The sequence below is a fragment of the Cyrtonyx montezumae genome, unplaced genomic scaffold (genome assembly GCF_038088225.1).
Source record: "Cyrtonyx montezumae isolate F1298 unplaced genomic scaffold, pur_monq_1.0 scaffold_30, whole genome shotgun sequence".
NCBI classification, from domain to species: domain Eukaryota; kingdom Metazoa; phylum Chordata; class Aves; order Galliformes; family Odontophoridae; genus Cyrtonyx; species Cyrtonyx montezumae.
In genome coordinates this window covers 2,253,022-2,269,738 of record NW_027072035.1, presented here as the reverse complement: position 1 = coordinate 2,269,738, position 16,717 = coordinate 2,253,022, and the positions used below count along the sequence as shown (strand labels likewise).

Here is a 16,717-nt window from a genome sequence, read left to right as displayed (position 1 = left end):
CAACTTTGGCTCCAGTTATTAAAGCTTTTATTCTATTCTCCAGTTAGTAAAGCTTTTATTCTATTCTACTGAAATCATACATATAACAGTTAGATAGATTAATAGATTTTAACATCAGTTAGCCTACCTTTGTGATCATCTCTCTTAAGACTTGTGTTTTATACTCACAAAATTGCATTCCATGCTTCAGTGTCCATGGCTGTTAGAATATCTCTTGAACAAACATTTAAGAAACTAATTTGAAGTACAACAATTTTGAGATGCCCAAGTATAGAGGAGAATCCTTCATGCCTAATAAAATTCTGTAAACTACAATTGCAGTCAATCTTCCCAAACCTATTTAAACAATATAAAACTTGGGGATATCTCAAGGAAGGAGTAAATAAAATAGATGTAAAAGTTAAGTGGCAATCCACAGTAGTTACAAAATTTTAACTACAGTTGTTTTGTGGTCTTCATTTACAACACTTCAGGCTTTCCATTTTGAGTAGGATATGTGCCACCTTAGAGGAAGTTTTCATATGAGCTAAGTCAGTTGTATGCTTTGTTTGTTCTTATCAAATCTTTCAGTTATTTGACAAGAAATTACAAAAACATGTTGGTTTTTTTTCAATAGAAATTCTATTATTAATTGGTTTGAGAAGAAGCCCCAATAATTATAAATTAAAATGCTGTCAATTACTCACTGTGATGGGATATGTCAGGAAAAACAACTATTTTTATATATTGTGTTTTCATGTACATTAACAAAATAAACTTGTGCAAAATTGTCTGTAGAATGGATTCTACTTCATTCCCAAAAGGAATTTTAATCCTGAATGCAGTTTTCTTGCAGAGAACAGCTGTCTTCCTAAAAATTCCCATACCTGTCATACTAAGAGCAGACTTATATGTACTCAGTTGTGTCTGCCTAACTTATTTGCATGTTTGTATAGGTTCTAGGAAAGCAGTTTCAACATGGCATTGTAAGCACAAGCTAGCTTCTAGCAGGGCTCACTTGCTCACAGAATCATTATCCAGTTCAAAAATTCAGGGACAAAGGTTACTATTAATTATGCCTCTGTACTTCTTAGTGAATATAGTAGTTTGCTAAGGGATTTCATTTGGAGCCAGTAGAGTTTCTTTCACAGGAATTTGGTATCTTACTAACTGTAGAATCCTTATAAGTGAGTACTCCAGGGAAATAACCTTGCATGATTATTAGGCTGTAGGCTGGCTCAGCAAGTTTATCAGGCAAAATATTGTAAAGCAAGCTTTGTGAAGAAATCCTACTCATGAGAAGAGTATTATCTGACCTCCACTGGCTATCTAATCAATATTGACAATCCGCATAGCAAACTTTAGTTCATATTTCAATTATTCATTATAAAATAGGGATCTTTGACAGTAACAGTTTGTTCTTCTTTACAAACATGAAGTAAAATCTTCTAAGTTAATAGAGCAGATGAAAAATTTTCAGCATGGATAACCATTGAAATCAGCTCTTCTATTGTCCATAGAACCCATTATTCATTATTATTTATTTCAAGACTTCTTATTATCATAATTGCCACAGCTTAGCTCACCACAGTGCAAATGTCCTCCTTTCCACTTGGTTTTACTCAATTGCCAAAGTGAGAAATGAACATAATGGCCTTGATTGCATGTCCACCATGTTGTTTGCTCCTCAAATAAGCTCTATGCTGACAAGTTACTATAATAGCTGCAGCAGTGCTTTTTTATTATTTTTTGTTTTATTTATTTTATCTTTTTGTGCACTGATCTGTGCTCCATAGCAATATATAATACATTTTTTTGTTATTATTTGCTGTACAAGTGTGCTAGTCTTTACATCACGATTTCTGCATGTGTATGCAGTTCTTCTGCAATCAATCTGACTATATGCTGTCCAATATCATCAAAAAGATGATACAATAACCTTCATACTCCCAGAGTTGTTTGCATTTTCAGTAACAATTAACAGTACGAGTAAGGCATTATATGAATGCTCTAGGTACAAGTTGTTACTGCTGCAGTATATATTTTGAAACAGGTTTTAACACACAGTTGAAGTATGCTTGCTGCAATCCCTTTTCAACTCAAAGATCAGAAAGTTACATTATCATTAGAAATCTTTGATGCTTTCCCCCATAGCTTTTGAAACTTATTCTTTATGCAAAATCATACATCTCTGAGACTAAATATCCTCATGGTATTTTTTCTTTCCTATATAAGGGAATCTGGCCAGTCTTTGATAATCTGACTCAATAAACATAAAAGTATAAGTGGATCACAAATGTGTAATAAAAAGTTAGTAGTGAATTATTAACTAGTGTGATTATAGACTGTCAAGTTTTACAGTCACAATGCTCATTTTGCCCTTGTTACTGAATTGTATGCCTACAGATACTACTGTAAAACTTCTAAACAATTAAAAAGTACTTCCTGAGCAGTCTGATGTAATATTTTTGCCAGTAGCCAAACTGACCTCAGAGCAACACCTTTCTCAGCACTTTCCCCACCTCTTTTAACAAAAACTGACCTCGGTTCCCAGCAATGAGGAGTGGGTACTGCCCACATGCAGAAAAACTAAAGTAGCTAAACCAGTTAATACAGGCAAGCCTGCTAGGAATAAGCCTAGCATGTCTGTGTGTGCCTGTGAACAGCCTGTGACAATAGCCCTCAGCAGCTCCTTTCCTGCTGTCCTTAGTTTTAAAGCTGAAATGTTACAGGTTTGATGAAAGTGAATTTGTTATTTAAGTGACAATACAAACAAATTGCAATGTAATGTCATTTAAACAGAAGTCTAATTCCTCACTCACATCAAGGAATCAGAAAATACAGTTACCTTATTTTTCCTAGAAAAATACAGTAAACCATTGCAAAGAAGCAGAAGCAAATGCCTGCTACAGAAATTTTTCAGAAATGCAACTGGCAATTAAGAAATATCTCAAATAAGGAAGTATTTCCTGAATAGAATTAAACCTCAACAAAAGTATTAAATTTCTTCTTAGAATATTTTTAGCATTTTGTTTTGTGGTTCTTTTTGCAGGAGTTGCTGCTTTGGATTCCAGCGTTTCTGGGAAGATTGGTTTACGAGCAGTCATATATTACTTCTGCACTACAGTCATTGCTGTAATACTAGGTACTCTGTGATAGTTATATGTTAAAATCCTCAGCATTGCCTAAACAGTGTACATTACTGTGACAATACTGATTTGCCAAGACAAGCATGGTGAGAAGAGACGGGAATCATACAGACATTATTATACACACTTGTAGCCAAATGCAATGAGAAGTTAGTCCTGCTGTTCATGGTGGAGCTTTGTTCATATCCAACATGTAATCACAGGCAATTTTGCTTTAAATTTCAAGCCATATTAAAAGCTGTCTAGTTAGGTAAACTGTGACCAACAGTGCAAATAGGAGTGAACATCTTTTTAAGGCCTTTCTTAACTACAAAGTAAATTTTCTCAATAGCAATATGATAGATTCTCAGATCCAAGAAAGTATTACCTGTATCACTGCTGCCCTTGTCACTCCGTTCCCTTCTTAAAAGGTTGTTATCTTCTTTGCCATTACTGGGTTCCACTTTGACCACTCTGAAGTCTGCATCTCTCACGAAAGTTCATTCCCTACAATGAGCATTGAAATGACCACACACCCTCAGGCCGTGTTCTTAAACAGGAAATAGAATTAAACTCTGCTGTCAGCTGCCATGTCACTTGTGTCTTATCTTTGTGTTCTGTTGAGCCTGAGTGAATACTGTGTGTAGATATCACACACTAAAAATAAACTGTAGTATAGTTATTTGAAGAATAATATATGCATTGTATGTTACCTGCTTGTAAATCAAACCAATATTTAACAGTATGAAAAAATCAAATACAGACATATCAGACCTGAATCGTTACAGATGTTAAATTATGGAGAATAGTATGTCACTAGGTAGGATAGTATCTCATCTGTCTGGGTATGTCTGGTGAATACTGTGAGAAAGACTTAACAAAGACTGACATGATATATACATGGAACTGGCTTTGAAATTGTCTGCGCCCTGAAAGAGAGATTAAACCAAATGACTTTCAGAGGTTAATTTGAGAGGCTAATCTGAGGTGCTGCACAATAGTATATTACTTTTTTTATTGTACAGAGCTATGCAAATGTAATTCTGCTTTTATTCATGTCTGTCATTAGAAAGTTTTCATTATATCTTGCTGAAAGACATCTGGATGCCTTGTCCTTCCTGCAGTGAGATTTAGTAGTTTGATTTACTTCAGGTTTGTTCAGATTAAAAAAAAAAAAAAGGGAAGGGACTGGTATTTCTAATAACATTAAAAATGCCTAAAATGAAGCCACTAATGTGAAGATGCGTTACATTAGCTAATGCCTCTGCTTGCAGTGTGAGCTTTTCCCCTGGTTCTTCTTCTGCAGGGATTGTCTTAGTTGTGACCATTAAACCTGGAGTGCCTCAAACAGCAGATGAAATAGACAGAGTGGGGAGCACCCCAGAAGTCAGTACCGTTGATGCCATGCTGGATCTGATCAGGTAAGTTTTGTTTGTTTGTTTGTTTCTGTACCCTTGTTTTGGGGTGTGGAATAATGATAAAATTGTGTACTATAATAATAAAAAATATATATGAATAATAAATAATAAATAACATATACTTAAAAAGTTGAAATGCATAACACAATAAACATGCTTTCCAGAGATGTTGGAATGAATAAGGAGAGAATAACTTGTTTGCTAACAATTTTGATGTTTTAGAGCATATTTAAAGTGATTTGTTAAAAATTGTTGCATCAACATTTTCTGAGGAACCTGATCACAATTTTTTTCTCAGTAGACTCCTGGCAAATAGTAGACATGTATATTGGATAGAATAAAGCATCCTCTATAAAACTGCAGAATACTTTTTTTTCAGGGTTGATTGGAAATGGAAAAATTCTAACTTGTTTAAGGAATTCAGTAAAATTAACAAAAACAGCAATAGTGACTAAGTACTTGTTGCCTCACAAGTGTTTCTGAGATCTTTTTTTTCCAAATGTCACTAGTCTCTATTCTATATCACTATTCCTGCCCTCTACAATTTTTTCTTTATCTATCATATAAAATAAACTGCATTCTATCTAAAAATGATCTTCTTATCATTCTTAATTTTGTGAAATGTGACTGACATTTGTAGATACAGCCCCAGTTTCACTGTTTTTTGACATTTGTTGCATGTACATATATTCCCATGTGTATATGTATGTGTGTATATGTCTTGAAAGAATCTTATTTAATAGCAAACGTTTATAGCCATCTGGTGCATCTCTGTCGCAGCGCAGATCAAGGAAGACCTCTTTGGCATGTACACACCTTGATTCCATGACCACACGTGACAATCCACAACTGTCCCAGCTTCTATCCCATCCTGCATTTCCTTGGAAGGTGCACTTAATTCCTTGTGGTCATTTGCAGCAGAAACACACTAGGGCACTATTTGATCAGCTGCATAAGAAAACCTAATGCAGTCTGCTACCAGTAACTTCCACATTAATATGTCCTTGCATATTCAAAGGGCTGATGAGAATCATTACATAAAAAAGTCCTTCCATAACAAGAAGCAATGTGAACCATAATTTAGACTACTTGGAGTTTTTACTGCACTTTGTAGTAAACAAATGTAGGACTGTAACTTGGGAGTTATAGTTGAGATCTAAAATTCTGTTTAAAAAGAACTATAGGTATTTTTCTATGTATTAATCAGATTTAAGATCCAAATCCAAACTGTTGTAAAGAAAGATGAAAATCCCAAGCTTATACAAACAACTCTTGCTTTCACTTAAATTTTTCTTTAAAAACTTAAAAAATAAAGACAAGAGTTTGTACAGGATCTCAAAGAGACACAAAAAATTCTCCTGCATTATAGAAATTGACTTTCTCTGTATGAGGTTGGTTATTCAATTAACACCTAATTAATGCTGTTTTCTACAATTGTTTGAATGTGAAATTGGGCACTGGAAAGGAGGCATATAACTGTGTTGCACTGCTTCTGATCTAATTTCTTAACTTCTCAGTGAATGAAAATCTGACACTGGAATAACATAAGTCTTTCATAATCAAGATTTATTTCTTATTTCAAAACTACAATAGAACACTAAATATATGGTGCTTCCAGTACAGTGTAAGTTATTCTTTTTCTCCATATGTTTTACAATTCACATGTAAGACTTCAAACTGTCTCCTATATTTCTCATTCAATTGGTGGAGATAACAGAGTAGAAAAAAAAAAGGAAAAAAAAAAGGACTAGTAGCTAACAAGCAGAAAAATAAAATATTGAAAAATAAGCCCAAAGATTCTATAGTACAAAAGCAGCCAACTGATCATTAGAAGTCCTGAATCTTTGATTTTTTATGGATTGGTTCTATCAGCGCAAATTACATTTTTCATGGATGAAGAAACACAGTCTGATCTGTCAAGCAGATTTTACAATTTTAGTTACATAAACAATTTGTTTGTAGTCTAATGTTGAAATTCTTCTATTAAATAGGAATATGTTCCCAGAAAACCTTGTCCAGGCCTGTTTTCAACAGGTGAGTTTAAACGCCTTTATTTGTTACTATAAGTTTAACTGCTGACTACAAATTTCATCTCACAAAATTATGTAATGTGAGAATTCTTATAAATCTAGGATTAACTTTATATCCCATAGAAATACTTCTTTTAAGGCATCATTTTACTTTTCATTATGATAAATACTCTGTTGCCAGCTCTGGATCAGCCTTTGCAGACGTATCTTTTTTTAGGACTTGGATACAGAAATAAACCATTGTGTTAATACATTTTTCCATTTGGGGACAGGAGGAGTTTCAAGAACCATGTCATGAGAATTTACTTCCTAGTTCTTAAAAATTCTCTGTTTGATGAAATCTGTATAACTAAGCCCTCATACCTCTGTATCTCACATCTAATATCCATTTCTAGAACTGATGATTCATCCTGAGGGAAAGGAGACATCTCTTTTGGAAGTAGTGAGATTTGAAAGATGAAAAAGGAAACCCCCATCTGTATAGCAGTCTTACTTTAAATTCAGTCATCTTTATCCATAAATACATCCAACTATATTTTGTGATGATCTCTGTCTTTACTTTTTGTCTTCTTCAGTGGCTACCTACCAGTTACTCTGAAGTTTGTATGTGAGGTAGTTTACCTTTCCCATCAGAAAAAAGATGTCCTATGCATGACACTGAGTGTATTTCCAGTTTACAAAACTTCTCCATGCAGATTATTTCATATGTTAATAACGTTAAGGGCAAGTGTTGTGCCTTTTTAAGCTACAAGACCCTGTATTAAACATTTTGGAAAGAACAGAAGTAGTCTATCTTTTCACAGGCGACATAATTGCTGTATTGGTTTAACTATCCTGATAGTAGGATGCTGTAAGCATCCTTTATAGACAGTGAGACTGTCACACCTCCTCCATTGGTGTAGAAGATACAAGCAGAGTGGGTTGAATCAGGTGCATCTGCACAACAGATCACTTCTAGAGTGGCTGACAATGATTCTTTCCATACTGGCTGTCTCAGAAAAAAAATTGCTTTGTCTTTCACTGGAGCTATGTCTCACCCCCGGCAATACTGTAGCAGATACACCAGATGGCTAGGAATCTGGAAAGCAGAGTTCATAGCAGATTACCATGAATCACTTTTTTTTGATATTGTCAACGGTTTACGGGCAGGTTCGGCCCGGTTCCGTGACAATTGGTGCAGGGGACCCACGGACCCACACCCCAGGAAAGGGGGAGGGGGAAAGGGAGAAGGGAAAAGGGAGATGGGCCTAGGAACAAAACAGCGGCAACGATCTGAGGAGGAAAGCTAATTTACTAAATAAGATATCGGAAAGCAAAATAACACAATATAATACAATATAATTGGAATTAAAGCTAATAAATCAAATAAAATGAGCAAGAGAGAGTGTCCGATAAACCGAAGGCCTTACGCTAACGCTGAAGGCGGACGGCAGCGAGCACCCACTGCTGAGTCGATCCCAAAGGAAAGAGAGTGTCCCGTGACCGCAGACAGTTTTTATCTTTCCCTCTGAGCGTAAACACGTAAGAACGCAAAGCATCGCAAAGTCCTCTGGGGAATGGAGTTCTTCTTCTCTTCTGAGACAGGTATACCTGGAACTATCGATGATGGATCATTAACTCTTTAACTCTAAATGCACTACATGATGTTATGATGTGGAATACCAGTACCAAAAGTCATAAAACCATGACAGATATACAGAATCAGAAGTAAGAAAAACCATAGTGGTTCATATTAATTGGGAAATAATGTGTGTGTGTATGTCAGGTTGCTTCATTTTCTCCTTATTTTTAGTGGGCAGTTATGCCTTTGTCTGTTCTATGGTTTCCTCATATTTCTAAATGAGATCTTTTTTTTTTGAAAAAATTTTTTCAGTATAAAACCAAACGTGAAAAAGTGGAAGCTACAACTGTCGAGGATAAAAATAGCTCCACATTCACAGAAGAACCTGTTACAACTGCTACGACAGCAGAAGTTTCAGAGGTGCGACCTTTATTGTTGTATTTCATTATAGTATATGAAGTGAGAAGGAAGAATATAGATTAAATTTGATATAATAGAATGGCTTGTGTTTGAAGAGACATTAAAAACTATTCAATTCCAGCCCACCTGTCATGAGCAGGGTTGCCACTCGCTAGGTCAGACTGCCCAAGACCCATCCAACCAGGCCTTGCATATCTCCAGGGGTGAAGTATCCACAGCTTCTATGGGCAGCCTGTGCCAGTGCCTCACCATGCTCTGAGTACAGAATTTACTTCTAATATCTAATCTAAATCTCCCTTCTTTTAGGTTTAAAATGTTCCTTCTCGTCCTATTATTGTCACTGTGTAAAAAGTCAATCTCTGACTTTTTATGAGCTCGATTTAACTACTGATATTGCAGCTAGTGACTGAGATAAGTAAGGACATGGTACACAGATATATCTTAGGAAGAGCAGAAAATGAAGTAAGTAAATTCTGCTGGTGATTTAGAGGATCTTCAATTAGGTTTAAGAAATTCTAAGAGCTTTACAGGTAAATAAGCAATATTAAGTTTCTTAGTATATTATATAAGAAAATGGTGGATTAATATACTCTATTGAATGTATATGCAAATTACTTGCCATTAATTAAGAAGAACAGTTATTACTGGAAGGTTACATATATATCAGCAGAAGACGCTTAAGCAGCAATTAAGTAACTGTGTCCCAGAAAGAAAGGAAGAGAAAATAATATTTTTTAATGAAATGGAAAGTAAAGTAATGGTAAACATTTGTCATGTAATAGTTTGCTATTCTGTAAAAAAAAAATTAAAAAAAGAGACAAGTTTCTGATTTGACGTCTGAAAAGCGTTTGAGTGTTTAAAGTTTGTAAATGTAAGAAAGGTATTCAATATACTGTAAAGACAGAACTGTGTGCAATAGTAAATCAATATTCTTTTTACTGTAGTTCTTCCAAATTTCATCTCATATGTAATAAGATCATGAAAATATGGGCTATATGAAAGGACATGAATTAAATCCTGAATGCAGTGCAGAATTCCATCTTTCATAAGTGAATATTACATAAACACAGAAGAATGCACAAATATCTACCTAGATAGTATGTTTTTTCTATGTGATGTGCTTCTGATTCTGCTGTAAAATATGCAATTTTACTGTTTTCAGCTGAAAAATAGATTTTTAACTGGAGGCAAAATCGGGCAGTTGCATCCCAGTTCTTACACAATTGACTGTTTTCATAGATCTGGACAAAAGACCTTGACTTGCTTAGAAGGGACCACAAGGATTCCACATCAGTTGAGTTTTGTTCCTCATAGTAGGAAGTAAGTCTTGAATATATTGAAGGCATGACTGAGGATACCTGCACCTTGCCATTCTTTGTGTCAGAAGTCTGTAAAAGATTGCTTTACTCTCACTTAAGATTTGGCTGGATTGCTCTGCATAGCTCTAAAATACACAATTTTTAAAGGATGTGTATTTAAGAACTAGTATTTAGTTCTATCTTCATTCCTGAAGTTGTCCATGCAGCACTGTCACAATGGGAGTAGAGTGATTGGGGAAGAACTTTACATCTTTTCAAAGAAGGTCTAACTATGTTTTCATTTTAGAAGTCTTCAAAGTAAACTCAGTGTTTTCAGATTTAACTTTTTTCCCTTGAATCTGATACATAGAACAAAACTGAAGAATATAAAATCGTGGGCATGTATTCCGATGGCATCAATGTTCTTGGCTTGATCGTCTTTTGTCTTGTTTTTGGAATGGTCATTGGGAAAATGGGAGACAAAGGACAAGTTCTAGTGGATTTTTTCAATGCACTGAATGAAGCTACGATGAGGATAGTTCAGATAATTATGTGGTAAGTCCAAGGACATACTGGCATTTTATAACAACTCCTTGAAGTGATTTTTTTCATTAAGTGAAAATATAGGAGCAGACTTATAATGCTTCTTGTTTGCTTTTGTATGTGTGCTTTTCAGCAAGCAGCTTTAAAGCAGTTTCATTTCTACATAATTTAATCCTTTTCAGGACATTAGAGACAAGGCTTTCACTTACTATATACTAAAAAACCTGTCCCACTGGTACACAACCTTTTCAGGCATTGTCACTGGAAGCTCATATCAAGATGTTGCAACTGTGCTAATGATTAGAGATCTGTAGAAGCATCACCACCCACATGTCTTCCTCAGTCTTGAACACTGTTCCCTATTATGTTCACAGGGTAGTTGTTCTTGGTGCTGAGTTTACTTAGAAATATAAATTAATGTACAAGCATGCAACTGAGCAAAATCTTTAGTGATATGAAAGATGTGATTTGGCATTGTTTACCTTGTGCTAATAGGCTTTGTGAGATAACAGTCTTGAAGGATTCTCACGTAATGCTCTTAGGGAAAAAAAAAGTGCTACAACTCATCTGATAGTATTTAATTGGACTTCATAGCAATTAACAAAGCTTGAGACTGTGCAGTAGTTGTTGTGCAGATCACAATTACAGGATCAGCTTCATAACCATGCTCAATTCTTTCCAGAGTCTGATCCTACATTCAAGCACATTGTGCCATTCTACTACTGTACTCTGCTCATACTTGCCTGTTTCTCTCTGAAAGTAACTTAAGAGTTCTTTTTCTTTCATGGATTTTCCCTCCATTACAGCACACTGAAACTTCCGCAAAACAGTAAGCATAGCTGCACAACTTCTGTCTACCTTTAGAGGTAGTTTAATTTCTGCAGCTTGCTCTGTACTATACAGCTGATTCAGTAAAGCCCTGTGGAATAGGCTGCCTCACTCTGCAGCTAACAAGGCTCTAGAGTTTGCACATGCTACACATACAGGCTTATCCCCATAAACTCACTATCCTTTGTCTTGCATCTGCCCAAGTTAGTAGCTATAGGCTTCCTATATCTCTAGAAGTATGGGAGCTGCTGCTGTGAATAAGATAACTTTGGACACTGACAGTGTGAGGAACTAGTTCTGCTTTCACCCTGTTCAGAGCCCAGAGGAAACTAGGAACCTCTATTTTGCACAGGAAGAATGTGCTACTTTATTAGTGAGGTAAAACACAGACATTTTAATAAATTAGCAATTAAAAATTTTAAATCTGTAATTTTCATAAATTCATTGATTTATAAATGATTCTATACTACACTTAATCAAAACTGAAAATTGACGTCTTGTCTGTGTCACACCCTGCGGTGTGGTGCTAAAAGAGCAAAGCAGAGCTGGTGCTAGTATAATCCCAGATTTTTGCCTTGAATCTCTCTGCTGGAGGCCACAGCTGATGCAACTATTAATTACTACTAGAAATGGCTTTGCACAAACTCACTGTGGAATGAAGCTCCTCCGTCAAGAAACACACTGATTACTGTGTTGTCCCAATATATTGAAATCACTCCTTAATGCATGTGATTCACACGTAGCCTCCAGCACTGTAGGACAAGAGGAAAAGCAGGAGACCTTTCATGTCTCTGTGATTTCAGACGGCACAGACTTTGGTCTCCGGCCTGAAAACATACTTTCAAATAAGATTATAGCCACTTATAACCATTTTCTAATAGGGCAAAACTCACTCCTTTTCCCAGTCTCTATGTATTCTGTGACACCAGGCCATGCAGTATTTGTTAGACTATGAACAGAGTTAAATTTATTCTGATTTCTCTGTCTTTTTTCACCTCTAATGAATTTTCCTGCAAGTGAGTGAAGTCAGATGTATAATGAAGTATCAAAGGAAATTCTTAAATCTCTTAAAAGTTATACTGCACAAGACAGTATTACTGGATGAGCATGCAGTATTTCTGAGAATAAATTTTAATTGTTCTGCTTTTGCTTTGTAGGTATATGCCAGTTGGAATTGTGTTTTTAATTGCTGGGAAGATAATAGAAGTTGAGGACTGGGAAATCTTTCGTAAACTCGGTCTTTATATGGCAACGGTATTAAGTGGGTATGTTATTTTGTAAAAAAAGATATTAAATGTGTACAATTTTGAGAAGTCAGTTGATTACAATTTAATTATACACAAAAACCAGTGTCTTCTTCTAGATCAGATACAAAAATTCCTGGCAGTGAAAATCATGTTTTGTTTTAAAAAGTGAGTGTTTTTTAGCTATTCTTGTATTCATTACTTCATCTTCTCATCTTGATGTTGAAACAGATTTTATCATTGCATTTTTGAAAAGAGTAATGTTTATTTTAGAAACTAGAAGAAGTTGGGAAAGGATAAGGCTGTGAATTTTGATTAAAAGGGGCTTTCTAGGACATTGAACATACATGAATATCAGGATAAAGTTAGGAATCAGTACGGGAGCTCAGAGCACACAGTATGTCAGTTCCACCACCCTATACAAACACTAGTAACTGCACTACACAATGAATTATGCTTAGCCCAAATGATGTTTAGCCCTTCTCACCTTGACACAGAGCAGGTTGCTGATACTGATAGATCACTTTGTTAGTTTATCTTTCAACACAAAAGTAGCTGGTGAAGCTGCAAAAACAGCAATTGCTATCTGTGTAACATAGCCAAGCATCAAAGCATCTTTTCTTTTTGTAGACTTCTGATTCTGAAGAGCAATATGAGTCAGAGGCACTGGCAGAAATTCTTTTGCAGATTCGAAATTTGAGAGGGGGCAACTTAACTGCTCCAAGTTATACAGATTGTAATACCAAATGATTATACATCTCCAAAGAATATTACTACAAAAAAACTCTTTGGAAATATACATGGTTATTACAGTCCCAATAATTTAAATGCATTTAAATTGCTATTTTTGGTTCAATTAAGCATAACTTCTAGGCTGTCTCGGTTCATTGCTGTAACATTCACTCCTATAATTCCTTTATTATACTAGTAACTTAATAATTTTTATCTAGAGGTGTGTGTTCTATCTAGAGGCCAGCATGTTGAAAAATCAGTTTATGTTTGTGTAATACATAATGCTAGTTTCTTTACGTTTCCATTTAATCTTGGAAAATAAATCTTGTTTTTAAAGGATTCAGAAGTTTATGTTTACCTCAATCAGTCTAAATTATGAAGACACTTTCTACAGAAATTATAAGTGAGATAGGTAGAAGTCATTTATAGAATACTACTATATAATAGATGCAGATTTTCTATGTTTTTATATCTTGTTAATTCAGAGTGGGAATATGCTAGATGGTTCATGACTGCCCTTTGGCTTCAGTTCCAGATCAAATAGCAATGTTAAATATGATAGGAAGTTTTATACTTGCTTATGTATTAATGGTTACTATTTGTGTTATAACAGGGCATGTCTTTCTTAGGATGTGTGTCAAGACACCATGCCTTTTCCATATTAATTCCTTTGTAGAGTAAAGAATCACCACATACAGTCTTCTGTTTGCCTGGTAACTAAGCAATGCAATGGCACACACAGCATGGATGCCCACCCTTATACCCTTGGCAAGAAAAAGTCTCTGTTCCACTGAATTCCATTACACAGTAATAATTTTCTGTGATGGCTTCTAGAATGTCATTTCTTTCTCTTATGGGAAGATCTGAAGAGGGTAATGCTCTGTGTTGCAGAGAAGGGCAAACATTATTTGCAAAACTGACTATGAAAGAGGGCACATTATAATCAGATCATAGAAATGAAGATAACGCTGTATGTACAAGTTCTATAATTGCTGCTTGCTCTAAAATTTTTGACCTTCAGGAATGCCCTTTTTCCCATCTCTTGTCAAGCAGAAGTTGTTTTGCTTTTTCTTTGTTATGAATTCTGTTCCACCATATTTTTGGTTTTCATCTTTATTTGCCTTATGTGTCTGTGCTGTGTTCTATTTGTCAGCATCTTCTGTAGCTCTCTCTCTATCATCCTTACTTCAAGTTTGGTCCTGAGAATTACAGGCTTCCTCTGACGTGTTTCTTGTTTTCTGTAACAATAAAAATGCGCAAGATCACTAGGGCTACTATTTCTTATCCTCATCTTCCATTCCTTTTCTATTCCTCTCTAACTTGTTTTATATCTCACCTACTTTCATGGCCTTTCACATCTTTGTCCCTACTAGCTCTTACCCACCATTGTCTGAAACACATGTCAACATTGATTTAGGTCAGCATGAGGCAACAATCTTACCCTAATTCATAAGCCTTTTGACTTGCCTGGGCTGCAGTAAGGGGAATTATCTTGGGTTGCAAATAAAATTCACTTTATATATATACATAAAAATTTATATTTATATATATACTTTTAAAAATATTTTTTTATAAAAGCATACAAAAAAAGGGAGCAACAAGAACATAAAACTAGTGGGAAGTTTGACCTTGTATTTACCAAACTAACATGACAGTCTGTTTGGTGGAAAGGGTTGCAATTCTTACTGACTTCTCAAGGAATTTCTGGTGAAATTTTATTCTTCTGTACTTCATCCTTGAAAATAGTTGTTCACAAATGTATGTACTGCCAAAAAGCAGTGATGTGAATAGAGTGACTGTGAAGTAAGGACATTTCTTTCTAATAAGATAGGTCTTAGAAACATGACCAGTTTTTTATTTTATTTTAATATTTAATTGCAACTCTGTGCATTCCATTTTAAACTTTGCAGCTAATTTATTAATGTTGACTGAAAATGAAGTCACAAATTACCAAAAAATTGATCATTTTTTCAGCAATCTTGAAATCTATTCTCAAATTCCATTATCAGAATAGAAAGCACTGTTGCATATTTTTCACAGTTCACAGCACTGTTCAGCCAATGTATCAAAATGTATAAAATTATTCGCCTTAACTTGAGTTGACATTGCATTGCACTTTATCTTCTCTGTATCCTGGTTTCTGCCCAGACAGTGCCAGTTGCCCACTGATGTTGCTGAGCAATGGGTGCATGCCTGGGGCTGTGCCAGGCTGCTCAGTGGGGAAGAGCCACCGCCACAATGGTGCAGGAGGGCAGCTGCAGTACAGGCTGGGCCAGAATGCATACTACTGGCAGGCCCCAGATTGCACGTGCCTGCCCTAATGCATGTGCTCCAGTTGGCTACTAAATATCTTCAGTCTGTCACTTTCTATCATAGCAGTGCAGAAGTAGGATGTGTTAGCAGTCACAGAGAAGAAAAATCAAAATACGAGGCATAAGGGCCAAAATCTCACAGTCTAAGGGATTAAAATGAAAAAGGAAACTGCAGCAAGCAGTCTTATCTATTTGTCTCATCTGAAAGCAGAAAGTCAGATGCATTTCATGAGTGCTGTAAAGTAAAACAAAAACTTCTGCCTTTTGCTATGAGTTGCATTTCATACATGTGAATAAATACTACTTCTATTTCTTTTCATGAAAATCAGTAGCAATGAAACTAATGCACACAAACATTGTTTTGGTTAATGCCATGTTCATGCTGGCAGTAGTTAAGTGAGGATCTAAAAGATTTTTGCTTGGAAATCCTGTTTCTAGACATTAATATTGCTTGAAAAGTTTACTCTCATCAACATCTTTGTTAAAACACCCAACAGTATTCATGCCTATATATTTTTTTCTCTATGTTGTGAAGAATTCAGTTTGTTCTCAGGCACCGTTGTATGAATCAGAAGTTTTGATATATATTTTTAGAAATTTTTATTGATACATATTATGTGCTCTCATTCACATTTTACTGAATAAACCCTTCTATTAATACGGAATGAATAGCTACATTTTGAGGTGGTTTGCTTTTGTTGTTGTTGTTTTTTTGTTTGTTTTTATGATGTTATGGATTTCTGTACTATTAACTACAGCTTTGTTTATTGCCTGATGTTGGCAGAACAGATAGTACCATGATATATTGCTATCTTTATCAAATACTCTAAAATAATAAATTGATATTACAACATAGTATTGTTCACAAGAACATTATGTGAAGACAGAATAAAAAAAAAATCCTGAGGTCAGGCCACAATTCTGGGCTTTATATTTCCATGCCATGATAATTTATCATCAAGAAGAGCTGATGCTGCCATAATTTTGTGACCTTGGAACACAGAAAACATTGCACAGATCTTTTTTGTATATTTCATTTCAAATATACTCATAGCAGGCTATTTACCTCTAATGGTAATGCCCACAAATTAAGACACATCCAATATCCAAGCAAATACAACTGAGCAATGTGTAACACCAAGAGGACAATCTGGTCTTTTTGCATGTCAACAGAATTAATTATAAAAGGTTATAATTTCAGAAGACAGTATTTCAGCACCTTGC

At 35.2% G+C, this 16,717-nt stretch overlaps 1 protein-coding gene across 1 annotated transcript in view; it reads left to right on the top strand.

Moving 5' to 3' along the window:
* The window catches only part of SLC1A1 (solute carrier family 1 member 1), a 62,889-nt gene that overhangs the window by 38,166 nt on the left and 8,006 nt on the right, over positions 1-16,717 (top strand). Inside the window, exons 3-8 of the mRNA XM_065744178.1 lie at positions 3,032-3,124; positions 4,414-4,528; positions 6,517-6,559; positions 8,429-8,536; positions 10,205-10,389; positions 12,363-12,470. Coding sequence (XP_065600250.1) covers positions 3,032-3,124; positions 4,414-4,528; positions 6,517-6,559; positions 8,429-8,536; positions 10,205-10,389; positions 12,363-12,470 — 652 coding nt within the window. The remainder of the gene's footprint in view (positions 1-3,031; positions 3,125-4,413; positions 4,529-6,516; positions 6,560-8,428; positions 8,537-10,204; positions 10,390-12,362; positions 12,471-16,717) is intronic.